Source organism: Scyliorhinus torazame, chromosome 3 (assembly GCF_047496885.1).
Source record: "Scyliorhinus torazame isolate Kashiwa2021f chromosome 3, sScyTor2.1, whole genome shotgun sequence".
Lineage (NCBI taxonomy): Eukaryota > Metazoa > Chordata > Chondrichthyes > Carcharhiniformes > Scyliorhinidae > Scyliorhinus > Scyliorhinus torazame.
Genome location: NC_092709.1, coordinates 358,566,860 through 358,589,714, shown reverse-complemented (window position 1 = coordinate 358,589,714; position 22,855 = coordinate 358,566,860). Strand labels below are relative to the sequence as shown.

Here is a 22,855-nt window from a genome sequence, read left to right as displayed (position 1 = left end):
TACCAGTCACATACCGATGGCAGGATGCAAATACTTTGGGCTGGATTCTCCAATTCTGGGGCTATGTTCCCACGCTGGCGTGGGAATGGTGGGGTTTTGTCGCAGAACAGCCACCGATTCCCTGTTTTGCCGGGGGCTAGCCTGCCGGCAGAGGAGAGCACCGGGCTCTAGCTGCCGATACGATCCGGAGAATTGCATGCACGTGGCGGCGGCGGCACCGTGCTTCCTGGCGGATTCCGCTCGCGGGATTTCGGCATCGGCAACGGTAAGATCCCGCCCTTTATTTCCTCCCATTTGCACCCGATTAACGGACTGGACTCGAGATTCTCCAGATCTCTGTATTCTCCGGCCGTCTCAGCAGAATGCACATCGGCGAGGATTGGTGTCAGCGTAGCCCTGACGCCGTTCGCCTCTCCATGGATAAAGGGGCCCCAACGTCCATTGAAGGCTTTCCTCCTGCACACAACCCAGATCCTGCCCATCCCTCCTCTGTCAGACCCCCCTATCAAACCCCCCCATCAGACCCCCCCTATCAAACCCCCCCATCAGACCCCCCTATCAAACCCCCCCATCAGACCCCCCTATCAAACCCTCCCATCAGACCCCCCTATCAAACCCTCCCATCAGACCCCCCCTATCAAACCCCCCCATCAGACCCCCCTATCAAACCCTCCCATCAGACCCCCCTATCAAACCCCCCCTTTCAGAGCCCCCCTATCAGAGGCCCCTATCAGAGCCCCCCATCAGAGCCCCCCTATCAGAGCCCCCATCAGAGCCCCCCTATCAGACCCTCCCATCAGACACCCCCAATCAAACCCACCATTAAACCCACCAGTCAGACCCCCCCATCAGACCCTCCCATCAGAGCCCCCCTATCAGACCCTCCCATCAGACCCCCCCAATCAGACCCTCCCATCAGACCCCCCATCAAACTCCCATCAACCCCCCCCTTCAGAGCCCCCCTATCAGAGCCCCCCTATCAGACCCCCCAATCAGACCCTCCCATCAGACACCCCCCATCAAACCCCCCATCAGACACCCCCTTTCAGACCCCCACATCAGACCCCCCCATCCGAATGCCCCATCAGACCCCCCAATCAGACCCCCCAATCAGATCCCCCTGTCAGACCCCCCTATCAGACCCCCCCATCAGACCCCCCCATCCGAATGCCCCATCAAACTCCCATCAGACCCCCCAATCAGACCCCCCTATCAGACACCCCCTATCAGACCCCCCCCCATCAGACCCCCCATCCGAATGCCCCATCAAACCCCCATCAGACACCCCCATTAGACCCCCCATCAGACCCCCCCTATCCGACCCCCCCCATCCGAATGCCCCATCAAACCCCCATCAGACCCCCCTATCAGACCCCACCATCAGACGCCCTCTATCCGACCCCCCCATCCGAATACCCCACCAAACCCCCATATCAGACACCCCCATCAGAGAAACCTCACACATATACGCAGAGCCCCATATGAGCCCCTCCTCTATGAGAGTCCACACCCCCCCCCCCATCACATACCGTCACCCCATCTCAGAGTATGTTGTGAAATCTAATTCGAGGAGCTGTGGCTTATTCCTCGATGTGTTATTAAAATAGTAAAAGTTATAGTCCATTGAGCCAGGGTTCCATTATGAAATCTTCCTGGAATCGTAATCCTTTTCACAATCTGTCTCCTGATCCATTCCAAACTCTCTCCTGATCACATTCCCAGTCTCTCTCCTGATCGTCTCCCAGTCTCTCTCCTGATCCTCTCCCAGTCTCTCTCCTGATCCTCTGCCAGTCACTCTCCTCATCCTCTCCCTGTCTCTCTCCTGATCACATTCCCAGTCTCTCTCCTGATCCTCTCCCAGTCTCTCTCCTGATCACATTCCCAGTCTCGCTCCTGATCCCCTCCCAGTCTCTCTCCTGATCCTCTCCCTGTCTCTCTCCTGATCATATTCCCAGTCTCTCTCCTGTTCCTCTCCCAGTCTCTCTCCTGATCACATTCCCAGTCTCGCTCCTGATCCTCTCCCAGTCTCTCTCCTGATCCTCTCCCTGTCTCTCTCCTGATCCTCTCCCTGTCTCTCTCCTGATCCTTTCCCAGTCTCTCTCCTGATCCTTTCCCTGTCTCTCTCCTGATCCTTTCCCAGTCTCTCTCCTGAGCCTTTCCCAGTATCTCTCCTGATCACATTCCCAGTCTCTCTCCTGATCACATTCCCAGTGTCTCTCCTGATCCTCTCCCAGTCTCTCTCCTGATCCATTCCCAGTCTCTCTCCTGATCACATTCCCAGTCTCTTTCCTAATCACATTCTAGTCTGTGTCTTGATCTTTTCCCAGTCTCTCTCCTGATCCTCTCCCAGTCTCTCTCCTGATCACATTCCCAGTCTGCTCCTGATCCTTTCCCAGTCTCTCTTCTGATCATTTTCCAGTCTCTCTTTTGATCCCATTCCCAGTATCTCTCCTGACCCAATCCCCATCTCTCTCTTGATCCCGTTCCTTGGTCTCTCCGTTGATCTTGTTCAACTAGTCTTTCTCATCATCCAGTCATCACAGTCTCACACAGATCCAATCCCAAATCTCTCTTCTGATCCCGTCCCAGTCTGTCTCCTGATCCTTTCCCAGTCTGTCTCCTGATCCTTTCCCAGTCTGTCTCCTGATCCTTTCCCAGTCTCTTTCCTGATCCATTCCTCAGTCTCTCGGGCTACAAGTTCATAGCTCCTTGAAGGTGGAGTTGCAGGTGGACAGAGCGGTGAAGAAGGCATTCAGCATGCTCGGTTTTATTGGTCAGAATATTGAATAGAGGATTTGGGACGTCTTGTTGAAGTTGTACAAGACATTGGTAAGCCCACACATGGAATACTGTGTTCAGTTCTGGTCACCCTATTACAGGAAGGATATTGTTAAACTAGAAAGAGTGCAGAAGAGATTTACGAGGATGCTACCAGGACTTGATGGTTTGAGTTATAAAGAGAGGCTGGATAGGCTGGGACTTTTTCCTTGGAGCGTCAGAGGCTTTGGATTGAACTTATAGAGGTCTAGAAAATAATGAGGAGCATAGATAAGGTAGATAGTCAACATCTTTTCCCAAAGGTAAGGAGTCTAAAACTAGAGAGCACAGGTTTAAGGTGAGAGGGGAGAGATACAAAAGAGACCAGAGGGGAAATTGTTCCACGCAGAGGGTGGCGAGCGTCTGGAATGCGCTGCCAGAGGCAGTGGTAGAGGTGGGTACAATTGTTTCCTTTAAAAAACAGTTAGATAGTTACATGGGCAGGGCGGGTATAGAGGGATATGGGCCAAATGCAGGCAAGTGGGACTAACGTAGTGATAGAAACTGGGCGGCATGGACAAGCTGGGCCGAAGGGCCTGTTTCCATTCTGTAAACATCTATGACTCTATTGTCAAAGGCCTTTTGGAAATATACGTAAATCACATCCACTGGTTCTCCTTTGTCTAACTTTCTTGTTACCTCCTCAAAGAACTCTAACAGATTTGTCAGACACAACCTCGCCTTGACAAAGCCGTGCTGACTCAGTCCTATTTTACCATGCACTTCCAAGTACTCTGCGATCTAATCTTTAATAACGGACTCTAAAATCTTACCAATGACCAAAGTCAAGCTAACCGGTCTATAATTTCCCGTCTTTTGCCTCCCTCCCTTCTTAAACAGCGGTGTTACATGAGCCACTTTCCAGTCCTCTGGGACCCTTCCTGCCTCCAATGATTCCTGAAAGATTACCACTAATGCCTCCACAATCTCCTCAGCTAATTCCTTCAGAACCCTGGGTTGTAGTCCATCCGGTCCAGGTGATTTATCCACCTTCAGACCTTTCAGATTCCCCAGAACCTTCTCCTTAGTAATGGTCACTGCACCCACCTCTGGCCCCTGGTTCTCCTGGAGCTCTGGCATCCCACTGGTGTCTTCTACCATGAAGACTGATACAAAGTAATTATTCAGTACCTCTGCCATTTCTTTGTTTTCTGTTATTACTTCTCCAGCCACATTTTCTAGTGATCCAATGTCTATTTTTGCCCCTCTCTTACCTTTTATATATTGAAAAAAACTCTTCCAATCTTCCATTATATTACTAGCTAGCTTGCACTCATACTTCATCTTCTCCCCCCTTATTGCTTTTTTAGTTGTCCTCTGCTCGCTTTTAAATGCTTCCCAATCCTATGGCTTCCCACTAAACCTCGCCACTTTGTATGCCTTTTCTTTTGCTTTTATGCTGTCCATGACATCCCTCGTCAGCCATGGATGCCTCAGCATGTGTCCTCCTCCTTGGGATGAATTTCTGTTGTGCCTCCCGAATAACCCCCCAAAACTCCTGCCATTGCTGTTCCACTGTCTTCCCTGCTAGGCTCCTTTTCCCATCAACTCTGGCCAGCTCCTCCCTCATGTCTTTGTAGTTACCCTTATTTAATTGTAATACCGTTACATCGTTACAGTGTGAGTCATCCTAAAGTCTGTATAACAGACAGACAGAAAGCGCACATTAGTAAGCATTGCGCAGGTCAAGGAGACACAGCCTGAGTGAGAGAGATACAGACCGAGTGAGAATTTGGTAATTTGGTGCAGTGAGGTAATTCGGTGAAGAGTGGGAGAAGGTGCTTTTTCACTACTGTTTTGTTCTCTCTCTTTCTTCGGGCCTAATTTCGGGAGCCGTTCGGAGGAGGAGGAGCAGTCTCTGTGAGTATAAAAACCTAACGGTAACTTCCTGTTTTCCAGGTTTTTTTCCAAAAGTGACGTCAGAGGGAAGCTGTGATCTGAGTGGTTGATAGCAAATCTGCCCCAAATTTAAAAAAAAAACACAGCTAAACTCATAAACTTAAATTAAACTAATTAATTAATTAGTGATGGCTGGTCAGGTGATGTGCTTGAGCTGCTTGATGTGGGAGCTGGCAGATCCCATTGTGAGCTGCAGCGACCACATCTGCAGTAAGTGTTGGCTGCTCGAAGAGCTCCGGCTCAGAGTTGATGAGCTGGAGTCTGAGCTTCAAACACTGAGGCACATGCGGGAGGGGGAGACTTACCTGGACACTGTGTTTCAGGAGGCAGTCACACCTGTCAGAGTAAGTAGTTTAAATCCTGCCAGTAGCCAGGGACAGCAGGGTGTGACTGCAAGTCAGGCAGGTAAAGGGAACCATCAGTCAGGAACTCAGGAGCCTCAGCCCTTGACCCTGTCCAACAGGTATGAGGCACTTGCTCCCAGTGTGGATGGCGAACAGGGCTGCAGGAAGGATGAGTCAGCTGACCAAGGCACCATGGTTCAGCAGGCCATTCAAGGGGAGGGAGTAAATAGGCAAGTTTTAGTTGTAGGGGATTCTATCATCAGGGGGATAGATAGTATCCTTTGTGAGCAGGATAAAGAGTCCCGCATGGTATGTTGCCTGCCCGGTGCTAGGGTGCGGGACATCTCTGACCGGCTTGAAAGGATACTGGAGAGGGAGGGGGAGGATCCAGTTGTTGTGGTCCATGTTGGTACCAACAACATAGGCAAGTCTAGGAAAGAGGACCTGTTTAGAGATTATAAAGAGCTAGGATTCAAATTTTTAAAAAAACAGGTCCTCAAGGGTCATAATCTCCGGATTACTGCCCGAGCCACGTGCAAATTGGCATAGGGAGGCAAGAATAAGGGAAGTTAACACGTGGCTGAAAGAGTGGTGTGGGAAAGAGGGGTTCCTTTTCATGGGACACTGGCATCAGTTTTGGGACAGGGAGGACCTATACCATTGGGATGGTCTCCACCTGAACCGAGCTGGGACCAGCGTTCTGGCGAAAAGAATAAATAGGTTGGTCAATAGGACTTTAAACTAAAGATTGGGGGGGGGGGGGGGGGGGGGGGGGAGTCAGGGAACTAAGAGGTGAAGTAATCAGTGGGAAGCGTAGATGCTTAGGAATACAAAAAAGCACGAAAAGACACAACTCAGGAGAGGTTACGATAGTCCCCATCCCACAAAATATGACACAGTGTATGGAAAGGCTCAGTAAACCAAGGTCCATTAAATCAATAGCACTAAATGACATCGGGTCAGATGATGTGGAGTCTGTGTGGGTAGAGTTGAGGAACCACAAAGGCAAAAAAACCATAATGGGAGTTATGTACAGGCCTCCTAACAGTGGTCAGGACCGGGGGCACAAAATGCACCACAAAATAGAAAGTGCATGTCAGAAAGGCAAGGTCACAGTGATCATGGGGGACTTCAATATGCAGGTGGACTGGGAAATAATGCTGCCAGTGGACCCAAGGAAAGGGAATTCATTGAATGTTTACAGGGGGGCTTTTTGGAACATCTTGTGATGGAGCCCACGAGGGAACAGGCCATTCTGGACTTAGTGTTATGTAATGAGCCAGACTTGATTAAAGATCTTAAAGTAAGGGAGCAGTTAGGAGGCAGTGATCATAATATGGTAGAATTCAATCTCCAATTTGAAAGAAAGAAGGTAGAATCAGATGTAAAGGTGTTACAGTAAAATAAAGGTAACTACAAGTGCATGAGGGAGGAACTGGCGAAAATCGACTGGGAGCAGAGCCTAGTGGGAAAGACAGTAGAACAGCAATGGCAGGAGTTTCTGGGAGTAATTGAGGACACAGTACAGAGGTTCATCCCAAAGAAAAGAAAGGTTATCAAAGGGGGGATTAGGCAGCCATGGCTGACAAAGGAAGTTAGGGAATGCATCAAAGCAAAAGAGAAAGCCTACAATGTGGCAAAGAGTAGTGGGAAGTCAGAAGATTGGGGAGGCGACAAAAACAAACAGAGGATAACAAAGAGAGAAATAAGGAAAGGGAGGATCAAATATGAAGGTAGGCTAGCCGGTAACATTAGGAATGATAGTAAAATGTTCTTTAAATACATTAAAAACAAACGGGAGGCAAAAGTTGACATTGGGCCGCTCCAAAATGACGCTGGTAGTTTTGTGATGGGAGACAAGGAAATAGCTGAGGAACTAAATAAGTACTTTGCGTCAGTCTTCACAGTAGAAGACATGAGTAATATCCCAACAATTCCAGAGAGTCAGGGGGCAGAGTTGAATATGGTAGCCATCACAAAGGAGAAAGTGCTAGAGAAACTAAGAGGTCTAAAAATCGATAAATCTCCGGGCCCAGATGGACTACATCCTAGAGTTCTAAAGGAGATAGCTGAAGAAATAGTGGAGGCATTAGTTATGATGTTTCAAAAGTCACTGGAGTCAGGGAAAGTCCCAGAGGATTGGAAAATCGCTGTTGTAACCCCCCTGTTCAAGAAGGGAACAAGGAAAAAGATGGAAAATTATAGGCTAATTAGCCTAACCTCGGTTGTTGGCAAGATTCTAGAATCCATTGTTAAGGATGAGATTTCTAAATTCTTGGAAGTGCAGGGTCAGATTACGACAAGTCAGCATGGATTTAGTAAGGGGAGGTCGTTCCTGACAACCTGTTAGAGTTCTTTGAAGAGATAACAAATAGGTTAGACCAAGGAGAGCCAATGGATGTTATCTATCTTGACTTCCAAAAGGCCTTTGATAAGGTGCCTCACGGGAGACTGCTGAGTAAAATAAGGGCCCATGGTATTCGAGGCAAGGTACTAACATGGATTGACGATTGGCTGTCAGGCAGAAGGCAGAGAGTTGGGATAAAAGGTTATTTTTCGGAATGGCAACCGGTGACGAGTGGTGTCCCGCAGGGTTCAGTGTTGGGGCCACAGCTGTTTTCTTTATATATGAACGATCTAGATGCCGGGACTGGGGGCATTCTGGCTAAGTTTGCCGATGATACAAAGATAGGTGGAGGGGCAGGTAGTATGGAGGAGGTGGGGAGGCTGCAGAAAGATTTAGACAGTTCAGGAGAGTGGTCCAAGAAATGGCTGATGAAATTCAACGTGGGCAAGTGCGAGTTGTTGCACTTTGGAAAAAAGTATAGAGGCATGGACTATTTTCTAAACGGTGACAACATTCATAATGCTGAAGTGCAAAGGGACTTGGGAGTCTTAGTCCAGGATTCTCTAAAGGTAAACTTGCAGGTTGAGTCCGTAATTAAGAAAGCAAATGCAATGTTGTCATTCATCTCAAGGGGCTTGGAATATAAAAGCAGGGATGTACTTCTGAAGCTTTATAAAGCATTAGTTAGGCCCCATTTAGAATACTGTGAGCAATTTTGGGCCCCACACCTCAGGAAGGACATACTGGCACTGGAGCGGGTCCAGCGGAGATTCACACGGATGATCCCAGAAATGGTAGGCCTAACATACGATGAACGTCTGAGGATCCTGGGATTATAGTCATTGGAGTTTAGGAGGTTGAGGGGAGATCTAATAGAAACTTACAAGATAATGAATGGCTTAGATAGGGTGGATGTAGGGAAGTTGTTTCCATTAGCAGGGGAGACTAGGACCGGGGGGCACAGCCTTAGAATAAAAGGGAGTCAGTTTAGAACAGAGATGAGGAGAAATGTCTTCAGCCAGAGAGTGGTGGGTCTGTGGAATTCATTGCCACAGAGGGCGGTGGAGGCCGGGACGTTGAGTGTCTTTAAGACAGAAGTTGATAAATTCTTGATTTCTCGAGGAATTAAGGGCTATGGAGAGAGAGCGGGTAAATGGAGTTGAAATCAGCCATGATTGAATGGTGGAGTGGACTCGATGGGCCGAATGGCCTTACTTCCGCTCCTATGTCTTATGGTGTTCTGGTCTTATAGTCTGATTCCAGCTTCTACCTCTCAAACTGAAATGAAAAAAATGAAAATGAAAATCGCTTATTGTCACAAGTAGGCTTCAATGAAGTTTCTGTGAAAAGCCCCTAGTCGCCACATTCCCGCGCCTGTTCGGGGAGGCCGGTACGGGAATTGAACCGTGCTGCTGGCCTGCTTCGTCTGCTTTAAAAAACAGCGAGTTATCCCAGTGTGCTAAACCAGCCACAATATTCATATTGTGGTCACTGCTCCTTCAGGGTTCCTTCACCTCAAGGTCCCTAATCAAGTCTGCCTCATTACACATCACCAAACCCAGAATTGCCTGTTCCCTAGTCAGCTCTGTCACAAGCTGCTCCAAAAAAAATCCTGATCCCATTTCCCAATCTCTCTCCTTTTCCCAGTCCCTCTCCGGAGCAATTCCCCAGTCTCTATCCCGGTCCACCCCCCATTAGCAGCCCCAGCTACATATTGTGATTGTTTTAGAAGTTGGCGGTTTGTGGAAGCCTTGTTCTCTGGGGTTTCTCTGTAGCTCTGGGATTTCTCTGCAGCTCTAGGATTTCTTACCGAATATCACAAGTCAGATTTGGAGTTGGAGAGTATAAACTCGGTTTCTGACACACAATCCCTTCCTTTGCCAGAATCTTCGAGGCAACATAGGTTAAAACTGCCAGTGTCAATATGGGCACAATGAGTGTTGGGGCAAGTTTATCTCGAGTTTCTTTATCTGGGGGAGAGAAGAGAAATAGGTCAGGCATTTCCAACATTCCCAATGATACGACACAGGCATCAGCTCATTAATAAGATTTACCCTGCAATTAGGCAATAGTTTGCATATAGTTGCTGATCATTGACTTGTGTCGCCCAATCCCCTGGGACAAACAGGAAAGTATTGCCAATGCCACAAGTCTAAAACTGATTATACTGACACAATCTGTGAAAGAGATTAACATTTCCAGACTGTGACCCTTTATCAAAACTGAGAAAAGATTGAAATGTAAAATGGGTTTGAGAAAGTTTGTTTTTAAAAATCCTTTCATGGATTGTGAGTGCCGTTGGCTGGACTCGCATTTGCTGCCCACCACCTCGTTGCTCTTGAACTGAGTGGTTGGCTCGGCTGTTTCTGAAGGTATTTAAGAGTCAGCCACATTGCAGTGGGCCTGGAGTCACATGTAGGCCAGACCGGGTAAGGACGGCAGATTTCCTTCACTAAAGGACGAGTGTGAACCAGATGGGTTTTTACAACAATTGATGGTCATTTCTTGGTCTCATCCGAACAACATGGACTGCAGCGGCTCAAGAAGGCAGCTCACCACCACCTTCTCGAGGGCAATTAGAGATGGGCAATAAATGCTGGCCTCGCCAGCAAAGCCCAGACTGATTGAGTGAATTTTAAAACTTCAAACAACAGGCCTATGTAGGACATTGTATATGTAAAGTTCCATCAGCAGTTTTCTTACTAACATGTATCAAGTGAATGTCTCATGGTGCACTTTATACTTGTGTCTTGTTACCTCAGCTTTAAGACATGAATTACCATTAAGCATTGATTTTATACATATTTTGTCTCAATTTTATGCCTGAAATAACTAATTTCTGATCAGTTTAAGGCTGTATGCCACTTTGCACTGTTAAATAATTGTTCCAACCACTAGCAGCCATGACAAAACATACACTAAAAGACTGTTCCCTTAACCAAAACATATTGTTGGAAAATATCGATTGCGCTTGACCTCAGGAGAACTCTAGAGCATGTCTCTGCACCAATCTGTTTTTCGCACAATATGTCCAAATGATAATCGCTGAGACTTGACTCCCGAAGCTCTCTGTATCAAATAAGTGGACAAAGAGATCATCTTCTGTTTTTAAAAAAATGTATTCACAAGATGTGGGCCTCGCTGGTTAGGCTAGCAGTTTTACTCATCTCTCATTGCCTTTCGGAAGGTGGGGGTGAGTTGCTTTCTTGAACCGCTGCAGCCCCTGAGGTGTAGGTACACCCACTGTGCTGTTAGGGAGGGAGCTCCAGGATGTTGCCCCAGTGACAGTGAAGGAACGGCGATATATTTCCAAGCCAGGGTGGTGAATGACTTGGAGGGGAACCTCCAGGTGGTGGGGTTCCCAGGTATCTGCTGCTCTTGTCCTTCTAGATGGCAGTGGTCGTGGGTTTGGAAGATGCTGACTAAGGAACCTTGGTGAGTTACTGCAGTGCATCTTGTAGATGGCACACACGGCTGACACTGTTTGTTTTTGGTAGGGGGTTTGAGTGTTTGTGGAAGGGGAGCAATCAAACCGGCTGCTTTGTCCTGGATGGTGTCGAGCGTCTTGAGTGTTGTTGGAGCTGCGCTCATCCAGAAAATTGGAGAGTATTCCATCTTATGGTTCCTCTCATCTTAGTATAAGATCATAGAAATTAATGCAACAGCTGGAACTTTTATAATGAGAGGCCTATTCCACAAATAATCGACATAACAGTGAACCAAAGAGGAAATGACATCAGTAGATGACCATCCGCCTTAAAAAAACGATCAGAAATTGATGACTATCAGTGACAGTCAGAGGCGAGGGTGAAGCTGGGGGTGAAGAAAGAGCATCCAGAAATGATTTTCATTGTCATATTGATTGCTTATTAAATGGGAGTCTACACCTGTCAGTAACGGTCAGTGTCAGTCTATATTTATCAGTAACTGTCAGTGTCAGCCAGTAACGGTCAGTGTCAGTCTATATCTATCAGTAACAGTCAGTGTCAGCCAGTAACGGTCAGTGTCAGTCTATATCTATCAGCAACGGTCAGTGTCAGTCTATATCTATCAGTAACAGTCAGTGTCAGTCAGTAACGGTCAGTGTCATTTTGCTCCATCAGTAACGGTCAGTATCAGTCCATATCCGCCAGTAACGGTGAGTTTCAGTCTATATCTATCAATAACGGTCAGTGTCAGTCTCTATCTATCCGTAACGGTCAGTGTCAGTCTGTATCTGTCGGTAACGGTCAGTGTCAGTCTGTAAAGGTGTCAATGACAGTCTATATTTATCAGTAAAGGTCAGTGTCAGTCTGTATCTGTCAGTAACAGTCAGTCTCAGTCTATATCTGTCAGTAATGGTCAGTCTCAGTCAGTAACTGTCAGTAACGGTCAGTTTAAGTCTGTATCTGTAAGTAACGGTCAGTGTCAGTCTATATTTATCAGTAACGGTGAGTGTCAGTCTATATCTGTCTTTTACGGTCAGTCTCAGTCTATATCTATCAGTAACGGTCATTATCAGTCTATATCTGTCAGTAATGGTCAGTGTCAGTCAGTAACGGTGTGTGTCAGTCTACATGTCAGTAACGGTGAGTGTCGGTCAGTAACGGTCAGGGTCTGTCAGTAACGGTCAGTGCCAGTCTGTATCTGGCAGTAACGGTAACTGTAAGTCAGGAACGGTTATTGTCAGTCTATATCTGTCAGTAAAGGTCAGTGTCAGTCTATATCTATCAGTAAAGATCAGTGTCAGCCTATATCTACCAGTAACGGTCAGTGTCAGCCAGTAACGGTCAGTGTCAGTTTGTCTCTATAAATAACGGTCAGGATCAGTCCATATCTGCTAGTAAAGGTCACAATCAGTCTATATCTATCAGTAACGGTCAGTGTCAGACTATATCTGTCAGTAACGGTCAGTGTTAGTCTATATCTGTCAGTAACGGTCAGTGTCAATCAGTAACGGTCAGTGTCAGACTATATCTGTCAGTAATCGTCAGTGTCAGTCTATATCTGTCATTAACGGACAGTATCAATCTATATCTGACAGTAATAGTCTATATTTATCAGTAACGGTCAGTGTCAGTCCATATCTTTCAGTAATGGTCAGTTTCAATCTATATCTGTCAGTAACGGTCGATATCCATCTATGTCTGTCTGTCTACTCAGGTTTCTGGATAACTGGGGCTCTTTCTGGGGAAGGTGGGACCTCTACAGACAGGATGGTCTACATCTGAACCTGAGGGTCACAAATATCCTGGGGGGGAGATTTGTTAGTGCTCTTTGGGGGGGTTTAAACTAATGCAGCAGGGGCATGGGAACCTGGATTGTAGTTTTAGGGTAAGGGAGAATGAGAGTATAGAGGTCAGGAGCACAGATTTGACGTCGCAGGAGGGGGCCAGTGTTCAGGTAGGTGGTTTGAAGTGTGTCTACTTCAATGCCAGGAGTATACGAAACAAGGTAGGGAAACTGGCAGCATGGGTTGGTACCTGGGATTTCGATGTTGTGGCCATTTCGGAGACATGGATAGAGCAGGGACAGGAATGGATGTTGCAGGTTCCGGGGTTTAGGTGTTTTAGTAAGGTCAGAGAAGGAGGCAAAAGAGGGGGAGGTGTGGCGCTGCTAGTCAAGAGCAGTATTACGGTGGCAGTGAGGATGCTAGATGGGGACTCTTCTTCCAAGGTAGTATGGGCTGAAGTTAGAAACAGGAAAGGAGAGGTCACCCTGTTGGGAGTTTTTTATAGGCCTCCTAATAGGTCTAGGGATGTAGAGGAAAGGATGGCGAAGATGATTCTGGATAAGAGCGAAAGTAACAGGGTAGTTATTATGGGAGACTTTAACTTTCCAAATATTGACTGGAAAAGATATAGTTCGAGTACAATAGATGGGTCGTTTTTTGTACAGTGTGTGCAGGAGGGTTTCCTGAAACAATATGTTGACAGGCCAACAAGAGGCGAGGCCACGTTGGATTTGGTTTTGGGTAATGAACCAGGCCAGGTGTTGGATTTGGAGGTAGGAGAGCACTTTGGGGACAGTGACCACAATTCGGTGACGTTTACGTTAATGATGGAAAGGGATAAATATACACCGCAGGGAAAGAGTTATAGCTGGGGGAAGGGCAATTATGATGCCATTAGACGTGACTTGGGGGGGATAAGGTGGAGAAGTAGGCTGCAAGTGTTGGGCACACTGGATAGGTGGGGCTTGTTCAAGGATCAGCTACTGCGTGTTCTTGATAAGTATGTACCGGTCAGGCAGGGAGGAAGGCGTCGAGCGAGGGAACTGTGGTTTACCAAGGAAGTGGAATCTCTTGTTAAGAGGAAGAAGGAGGCCTATGTGAAGATGCGGTGTGAAGTTTCAGTTGGGGCGATGGATAGTTACAAGGTAGCAAGGAAGGATCTAAAGAGAGAGCTAAGACGGGCAAGGAGGGGACATGAGAAGTATTTGGCAGGAAGGATCAAGGAAAACTCAAAAGCTTTCTATAGGTATGTCAGGAATAAGCGAATGACTAGGGAAAGAGTAGGACCAGTTAAGGACAGGGATGGGAAATTGTGTGTGGAGACTGAAGAGATAGGCGAGATACTAAATGAATATTTTTCGTCAGTATTCACTCAGGAAAAAGATAATGTTGTGGAGGAGAATGCTGAGCCCCAGGCTAATAGAATAGATGGCATTGAGGTACGTAGGGAAGAGGTGTTGGCAATTCTGGACAGGCTGAAAATAGATAAGTCCCCGGGACCTGATGGGATTTATCCTAGGATTCTCAGGGAGGCCAGGGAAGAGATTTCTGGGCCTTTGGCTTTGATTTTTATGTCATCATTGGCGACAGGAATAGTGCCAGAGGACTGGAGGACAGCAAATGTGGTCCCTTTGTTCAAAAAGGGGAGCAGAGACAACTATAGACCGGTGAGCCTCATGTCTGTAGTGGGTAAAGTCTTGGAAGGGATTATAAGAGACAAGATTTATAATCATCTAGATAGGAATAATATGATCAGGGATAGTCAGCATGGCTTTGTGAAGGGTAGGTCATGCCTCACAAACCTTATCGAGTTCTTTGAGAAGGTGACTGAACAGGTAGATGAGGGTAGAGCAGTTGATGTGGTGTATATGGATTTCAGCAAAGCGTTTGATAAGGTTCCCCACGGTAGGCTATTGCAGAAAATACGGAGGCTGGGGATTGAGGGTGATTTAGAGATGTGGATCAGAAATTGGCTAGCTGAAAGAAGACAGAGGGTGGTGGTTGATGGGAAATGTTCAGAATGGAGTACAGTCACAAGTGGAGTACCACAAGGATCTGTTCTGGGGCCGTTGCTGTTTGTCATTTTTATCAATGACCTAGAGGAAGGCGCAGAAGGGTGGGTGAGTAAATTTGCAGACGATACTAAAGTCGGTGGTGTTGTCGATAGTGTGGAAGGATGTAGCAGGTTACAGAGGGATATAGATAAGCTGCAGAGCTGGGCTGAGAGGTGGCAAATGGAGTTTAATGTAGAGAAGTGTGAGGTGATTCACTTTGGAAGGAATAACAGGAATGTGGAATATTTGGCTAATGGTAAAGTTCTTGAAAGTGTGGATGAGCAGAGGGATCTAGGTGTCCTTGTACATAGATCCCTGAAAGTTGCCACCCAGGTTGATAGGGTTGTGAAGAAGGCCTATGGAGTGTTGGTCTTTATTGGTAGAGGGATTGAGTTCCGGAGTCGGGAGGTCATGTTGCAGCTGTACAGAACTCTGTACGGCCGCATTTGGAGTATTGCGTACAGTTCTGGTCACCGCATTTTTGGAAGGACGTGGAGGCTTTGGAGCGGGTGCAGAGGAGATTTACCAGGATGTTGCGTGGTATGGAGGGAAAATCTTATGAGGAAAGGCTGATGGACTTGAGGTTGTTTTCGTTGGAGAGAAGAAGGTTAATAGAGGCATACAAAATGATCAGGGGGTTGGATAGGGTGGACAGTGAGAGCCTTCTCCCGCGGATGGAAATGGCTGGCACGAGGGGACATAACTTTAAACTGAGGGGTAATAGATTAATAGATATAGGACAGAGGTCAGAGGTAGGCTCTTTACGCAAAGAGTAGTGAGGCCGTGGAATGCCCTACCTGCTACAGTAGTGAACTCGCCAACATTGAGGGCATTTAAAAGTTTATTGGATAAACATATGGATGATTCTGGGAGGTGAGTAGTTAGTTTAAAAGCTCTTACCTTTACAGGAGCAGCCCATTGGATTTCGGCGGCAGCGGTGCGCAGGGGCCTTCTTGGAGGTGAGTAGTGAGTTTAAAAGCACTTACCTTTACAGGAGCAGCCCTTTGGATTTCGGCGGCAGCGGTGCGCAGGGGCCTTCTGGGAGGTGAGTAGTTAGTTTAAAAGCTCTTACCTTTACAGGAGCAGCCCATTGGATTTCGGCGGCAGCGGTGCGCAGGGGCCTTCTTGGAGGTGAGTAGTGAGTTTAAAAGCACTTACCTTTACAGGAGCAGCCCTTTGGATTTCGGCGGCAGCGGTGCGCAGGGGCCTTCTGGGAGGTGAGTAGTTAGTTTAAAAGCTCTTACCTTTACAGGAGCAGCCCATTGGATTTCGGCGGCAGCGGTGCGCAGGGGCCTTCTTGGAGGTGAGTAGTGAGTTTAAAAGCACTTACCTTTACAGGAGCAGCCCTTTGGATTTCGGCGGCAGCGGTGCGCAGGGGCCTTCTGGGAGGTGAGTAGTTAGTTTAAAAGCTCTTACCTTTACAGGAGCAGCCCATTGGATTTCGGCGGCAGCGGTGCGCAGGGGCCTTCTTGGAGGTGAGTAGTGAGTTTAAAAGCACTTACCTTTACAGGAGCAGCCCTTTGGATTTCGGCGGCAGCGGTGCGCAGGGGCCTTCTGGGAGGTGAGTAGTTAGTTTAAAAGCTCTTACCTTTACAGGAGCAGCCCATTGGATTTCGGCGGCAGCGGTGCGCAGGGGCCTTCTTGGAGGTGAGTAGTGAGTTTAAAAGCACTTACCTTTACAGGAGCAGCCCTTTGGATTTCGGCGGGAACCGGAAGTTCGACCTCTGGCAAGTCCCCCCCCCCCCAATAAATTCTGGTGGAGAGGAAACCCGAGACACTACACGTGTAGTGTCTCCCACCCACCCTCCTCCTCTAACCTAATAATAAGACCCATTGGTGGAAGGTAAGTGCCATATTATATTATATATTATTAGCATTGTGCAGGCCAAGGATTGGAGGTGGAGGAGCAGTCTCTGTCAGCGAGAGAACCTGAGAACATCTCAGAAGGTAAGCAAGTGATTTTTACTTTTATACCTTTTTTCAAATTGTGTGTGTCGGGGGGGGACAGAAAAGCTGTGACCTGAGTGGCTGGTTGGGATTCTAACCTAAATTTTTTTGACTATTTGGGAACTAATTAAACATAATAACTTAATTATAATTTAGAGGATATCTAAGCCAGAGATCGGAGGATATTATAGTTAGCTATCGCATTTCTATTAGAAATCTAGTGCTAGGAAACAGATAGTTGACAGTAACTTTGTAATTTAAAAAAAAAAAAAGTATTTATAAAAAAAAGACAAATTTTAATTTTAATTAATTGACGCAATGTCAGTTAGAGGGGTGCTGTGCTCTGACTGTGAGATGTGGCAGGTCCGGGAGGCTTCCAGCGTCCTGGATGGCTTCATCTGCAGAAAGTGCACCCAACTGCAGCTCCTCACAGACCGCATGGTTCGGTTGGAGCAGCAATTGGATGCACTTAGGAGCATGCAGGTGGCGGAAAGCGTCATAGATCGCAGTTATGTAAGTGTGGTCACACCCAAGGTGCAGGCAGAGAAATGGGTGACCACCAGAAAGGGCAGGCAGTCAGTGCAGGAATCCCCTGTGGTTGTCCCCCTCTCGAACAGGTATACCCCTTTGGATACTGTCGGGGGGGATAGCCTATCAGGGGAAAACAGCAGCAGCCAGAGCAGTGGCACCACGGCTGGCTCTGATGTTCAGAAGGGAGGGTCAAAGCGCAGAAGAGTAATAGTTATAGGGGACTCTATAGTCAGGGGAACAGATAGGCGCTTCTGTGGACGTGAAAGAGACTCCAGGATGGTATGTTGCCTCCCTGGTGCCAGGGTCCAGGATGTCTCCGAACGGGTAGAGGGAATCCTGAAGGGGGAGGGCAAACAGGTAGAGGTCGTTGTACATATTGGTACTAACGACATAGGCAGGAAGAGGCATGAGGTCCTGCAGCAGGAGTTCAGGGAGCTAGGCAGAAAGTTAAAAGACAGGACCTCGAGGGTTGTAATCTCGGGATTACTCCCTGTGCCACGTGCCAGTGAGGCTAGAAATAGGAAGATAGAGCAGACAAACACGTGGCTAAACAGCTGGTGTAGGAGGGAGGGTTTCGGTTATCTGGACCACTGGGAGCTCTTCCGGGGCAGGTGTGACCTGTATAAGATGGACGGGTTGCATCTAAACCGGAGAGGCATAAATATCCTGGCCGCGAGATTTGCTAGTGTCACACGGGAGGGTTTAAACTAGTATGGCAGGGGGGTGGGCACGGGAGCAATAGGTCAGAAGGTGAGAGCGTTGAGGGAGAACTAGGGAATATGGACAGTGTGGCTCTGAGGCAGAGCAGACGGGGAGAAGTTGCTGAACACAGCGGGTCTGGTGGCCTGAAGTGCATATGTTTTAATGCAAGGAGCATTACGGGTAAGGCAGATGAACTTAGAGCTTGGATTAGTACTTGGAACTATGATGTTGTTGCCATTACAGAGACCTGGTTGAGGGAAGGGCAGGATTGGCAGCTAAACGTTCCAGGATTTAGATGTTTCAGGCGGGATAGAGGGGGATGTAAAAGGGGAGGCGGAGTTGCGCTACTTGTTCAGGAGAGTATCACAGCTATACAGCGAGAGGACACCTCAGAGGGCAGTGAGGCTATATGGGTAGAGATCAGGAATAAGAAGGGTGCAGTCACAATGTTGGGGGTATACTACAGGCCTCCCAACAGCCAGCGGGAGATAGAGGAGCAGATAGGTAGACAGATTTTGGAAAAGAGTAAAAACAACAGGGTTGTGGTGATGGGAGACTTCAACTTCCCCAATATTGACTGGGACTCACTTAGTGCCAGGGGCTTAGACGGGGCAGAGTTTGTAAGGAGCATCCAGGAGGGCTTCTTAAAACAATATGTAAACAGTCCAACTAGGGAAGGGGCGGTACTGGACCTGGTATTGGGGAATGAGCCCGGCCAGGTGGTAGATGTTTCAGTAGGGGAGCATTTCGGTAACAGTGACCACAATTCAGTAAGTTTTAAAGTACTGGTGGACAAGGATAAGAGTGGTCCGAGGATGAATGTGCTAAATTGGGGGAAGGCTAATTATAACAATATTAGGCGGGACCTGAAGAACATAGATTGGGGGCGGATGTTTGAGGGCAAATCAACATCTGACATGTGGGAGGCTTTCAAGTGTCAGTTGAAAGGAATACAGGACAGGCATGTTCCTGTGAGGAAGAAAGATAAATACGGCAATTTTCGGGAACCTTGGATGACGAATGATATTGTAGGCCTCGTCAAAAAGAAAAAGGAGGCATTTGTCAGGGCTAAAAGGCTGGGAACAGACGAAGCCTGTGTGGCATATAAGGAAAGTAGGAAGGAACTTAAGCAAGGAGTCAGGAGGGCTAGAAGGGGTCATGAAAAGTCATTGGCAAATAGGGTTAAGGAAAATCCCAAGGCTTTTTACACTTACATAAAAAGCAAGAGGGTAGCCAGGGAAAGGGTTGGCCCACTGAAGGATAGGCAAGGGAATCTATGTGTGGAGCCAGAGGAAATGGGCGAGGTACTAAATGAATACTTTGCATCAGTATTCACCAAAGAGAAGGAATTGGTAGATGTTGAGTCTGGAGAAGGGGGTGTAGATAGCCTGGGTCACATTGTGATCCAAAAAGACGAGGTGTTGGGTGTCTTAAAAAATATTAAGGTAGATAAGTCCCCAGGGCCGGATGGGATCTACCCCAGAATACTGAAGGAGGCTGGAGAGGAAATTGCTGAGGCCTTGACAGAAATCTTTGGATCCTCGCTGTCTTCAGGGGATGTCCCGGAGGACTGGAGAATAGCCAATGTTGTTCCTCTGTTTAAGAAGGGTGGCAGGGATAATCCCGGGAACTACAGGCCGGTGAGCCTTACTTCAGTGGTAGGGAAATTACTGGAGAGAATTCTTCGAGACAGGATCTACTCCCATTTGGAAGCAAATGGACGTATTAGTGAGAGGCAGCACGGTTTTGTGAAGGGGAGGTCGTGTCTCACTAACTTGATCGAGTTTTTCGAGGAGGTCACTAAGATGATTGATGCAGGTAGGGCAGTAGATGTTGTCTATATGGACTTCAGTAAGGCCTTTGACAAGGTCCCTCATGGTAGACTAGTACAAAAGGTGAAGTCACACGGGATCAGGGGTGAACTGGCAAGGTGGATACAGAACTGGCTAGGCCATAGAAGGCAGAGGGTAGCAATGGAGGGATGCTTTTCTAATTGGAGGGCTGTGACCAGTGGTGTTCCACAGGGATCAGTGCTGGGACCTTTGCTCTTTGTAGTATATATAAATGATTTGGAGGAAAATGTAACTGGTCTGATTAGTAAGTTTGCAGACGACACAAAGGTTGGTGGAATTGCGGATAGCGATGAGGACTGTCTGAGGATACAGCAGGATTTAGATTGTCTGGAGACTTGGGCGGAGAGATGGCAGATGGAGTTTAACCTGGACAAATGTGAGGTAATGCATTTTGGAAGGGCTAATGCAGGTAGGGAATATACAGTGAATGGTAGAACCCTCAGGAGTATTGAAAGTCAAAGAGATCTAGGAGTACAGGTCCACAGATCACTGAAAGGGGCTACACAGGTGGAGAAGGTAGTCAAGAAGGCATACGGCATGCTTGCCTTCATTGGCCGGGGCATTGAGTATAAGAATTGGCAAGTCATGTTGCAGCTGTATAGAACCTTAGTTAGGCCACACTTGGAGTATAGTGTTCAATTCTGGTCGCCACACTACCAGAAGGATGTGGAGGCTTTAGAGAGGGTGCAGAAGAGATTTACCAGAATGTTGCCTGGTATGGAGGGCATAAGCTATGAGGAGCGATTGAATAAACTCGGTTTGTTCTCACTGGAACGAAGGAGGTTGAGGGGCGACCTGATAGAGGTATACAAAATTATGAGGGGCATAGACAGAGTGGATAGTCAGAGGCTTTTCCCCAGGGTAGAGGGGTCAATTACTAGGGGGCATAGGTTTAAGGTGAGAGGGGCAAAGTTTAGAGTAGATGTACGAGGCAAGTTTTTTACGCAGAGGGTAGTGGGTGCCTGGAACTCACTACCGGAGGAGGTAGTGGAGGCAGGGACGATAGGGACATTTAAGGGGCATCTTGACAAATATATGAATAGGATGGGAATAGAAGGATACGGACCCAGGAAGTGTAGAAGATTGTAGTTTAGTCGGGCAGTATGGTCGGCACGGGCTTGGAGGGCCGAAGGGCCTGTTCCTGTGCTGTACATTTCTTTGTTCTTTGTTCTTTGTTTGTTGATAATGGCATCGTGTAGGTTAGATGGCTTTTGTTTCGGTGCAACATCGTGGGCCGAAGGACCTGTATTGCGCTGTATTGTTCTATGTTCTATGTTCTATGTAACGGTCAGTGTCAGTCAGTAATGCGGCTGTTTAGCACAGGGCTAAATCGCTGGCTTTGAAAGCAGACCAAGGCAGGCCAGCAGCACGGGTCAATTCCCGGAACAGCCTCCCCGAACAGGCGCCGGAATGTGGCGACTAGGGGCTTTTCACAGTAACTTCATTGAAGCCTACTCCTGACAATAAGCGATTTTAAAAACATTTTTTTTTAATGGTCAGTGTCAGCCTATATCTGTCATATAACGATCACTGTCTGTCAGTAACGGTCAGTGTCAGCCAGTAGCTGTCAGTGTCAGTCTATAACTGTCAGTAACGGTCAGTGCCATTCAGTAACGGTCAGTGTCAGTCTATATCTGTCAGTAACAGTCAGTGTCAGTCAATAACGGTCAGTGTCAGTCTATATCTGTCAGGAACTGTCAGTGTCAGTCCCACTCGATCAGCATCGATCAGTGTCAGTCTATATCTGTCAGTGACGATCATTGTCTGTTAGTAATGGTCAGTATCAGTCAGTAACCGTCAGTGTCAGTCTATATCTGTCAGTAACGGTCAGTGCCATTCAGTAATGGTCAGTGTCAGTCTATATCTGCAGGAACGGTCAGTGTCAGTCTATATCTGTCAGTAACTGTCAGTGTCAGTCAGTAGCGGTCATTGTCAGTCAGTAACCGTCAGTGTCAGTCTATATCTGTCAGTAACGGTCAGTGCCATTCAGTAATGGTCAGTGTCAGTCTATATCTGCAGGAACGGTCAGTGTCAGTCTATATCTGTCAGTAACTGTCAGTGTCAGTCAGTAGCGGTCATTGTCAGTCTGTAACGGTCAGTGTCAGTCTATATCTGTCAGTCACGGTCAGTGTCAGTCAGTAACCGTCAGTGTCAGTCAGTAACGGTCAGTGTCAGTCCATATCTGTCAGTAACGGCCAGTGTCAGTCAGTAACAGTCAGTGTCAGTCTATATCTGTCAGTAACAGTCAGTGCCATTCAGTAACAGTCAGTGTCAGTCTATATCTATCAGTGACGGTCAGTGTCAGTCTATATCTGTCAGAAACTGTCAGTGTCTGTCAGTAACGGTCAGTGCCATTCAGCAACTTTCAGTGTCAGTCTATATCTATCAGTGGCGGTCAGTGTCAGTCTATATCTGTCACTAAAGGTCAGTATCAGACCTTCTCTATCAGGAACGGTCCGTGTCAGTCTATATCTGTCAGTATCGGTCAGTGTCAGTCTGTATCTATAAGTAATGGTCAGTGTCAGTCTGTATCTGTCAGTAACGGTCAGTGTCAGTCTATATCTGTCAGTAACTGTCAGTGTCAGTCAGTAGCGGTCATTGTCAGTCAGTAACGGTCAGTGTCAGTCTATATCTGTCAGTAAGTGTCAGTCAGTAACGGTCAGTGTCAGTGTATATCTGTCAGTCAAGGTCAGTGTCAGTCAGTAACGGTCAGTGTCAGTCTATATCTGTCAGTAACGGTCAATGTCAGTCAGTAACGGTCAGTGTCAGTCTATATCTGTCAGTCACGGTCAGTGTCAGTCAGTAACGGTCAGTGTCAGTCGATATCTGTCAGTGACGGTCAGTGTCAGTCAGTAATGGTCAGGGTCAGTCTATATCTGTCAGTCACGGTCAGTGTCAGTCAATAACGGTCAGTGTCAGTCTTTATCTGTCAGTGTCAGTCCCACTCTATCAGCATCGGTCAGTGTCAGTCTATATGTGTCAGAAACGGCCAGTGTCAGTCAGTAACAGTCAGTGTCAGTCTATATCTGTCAGTAACAGTCAGTGCCATTCAGTAACAGTCAGTGTCAGTCTATATCTATCAGTGACGGTCAGTGTCAGTCTATATCTGTCTGAAACTGTCAGTGTCAGTCAGTTACGGTCAGTGTCAG

General features: G+C 47.4%; 1 protein-coding gene across 1 annotated transcript in view; it reads right to left on the bottom strand.

Annotated features, from left to right (window-relative positions):
• The window catches only part of LOC140409438 (disintegrin and metalloproteinase domain-containing protein 9-like), a 956,416-nt gene that overhangs the window by 42,507 nt on the left and 891,054 nt on the right, over positions 1-22,855 (bottom strand). The window contains exon 31 of the mRNA XM_072497871.1: positions 9,218-9,377. Coding sequence (XP_072353972.1) covers positions 9,218-9,377 — 160 coding nt within the window. The remainder of the gene's footprint in view (positions 1-9,217; positions 9,378-22,855) is intronic.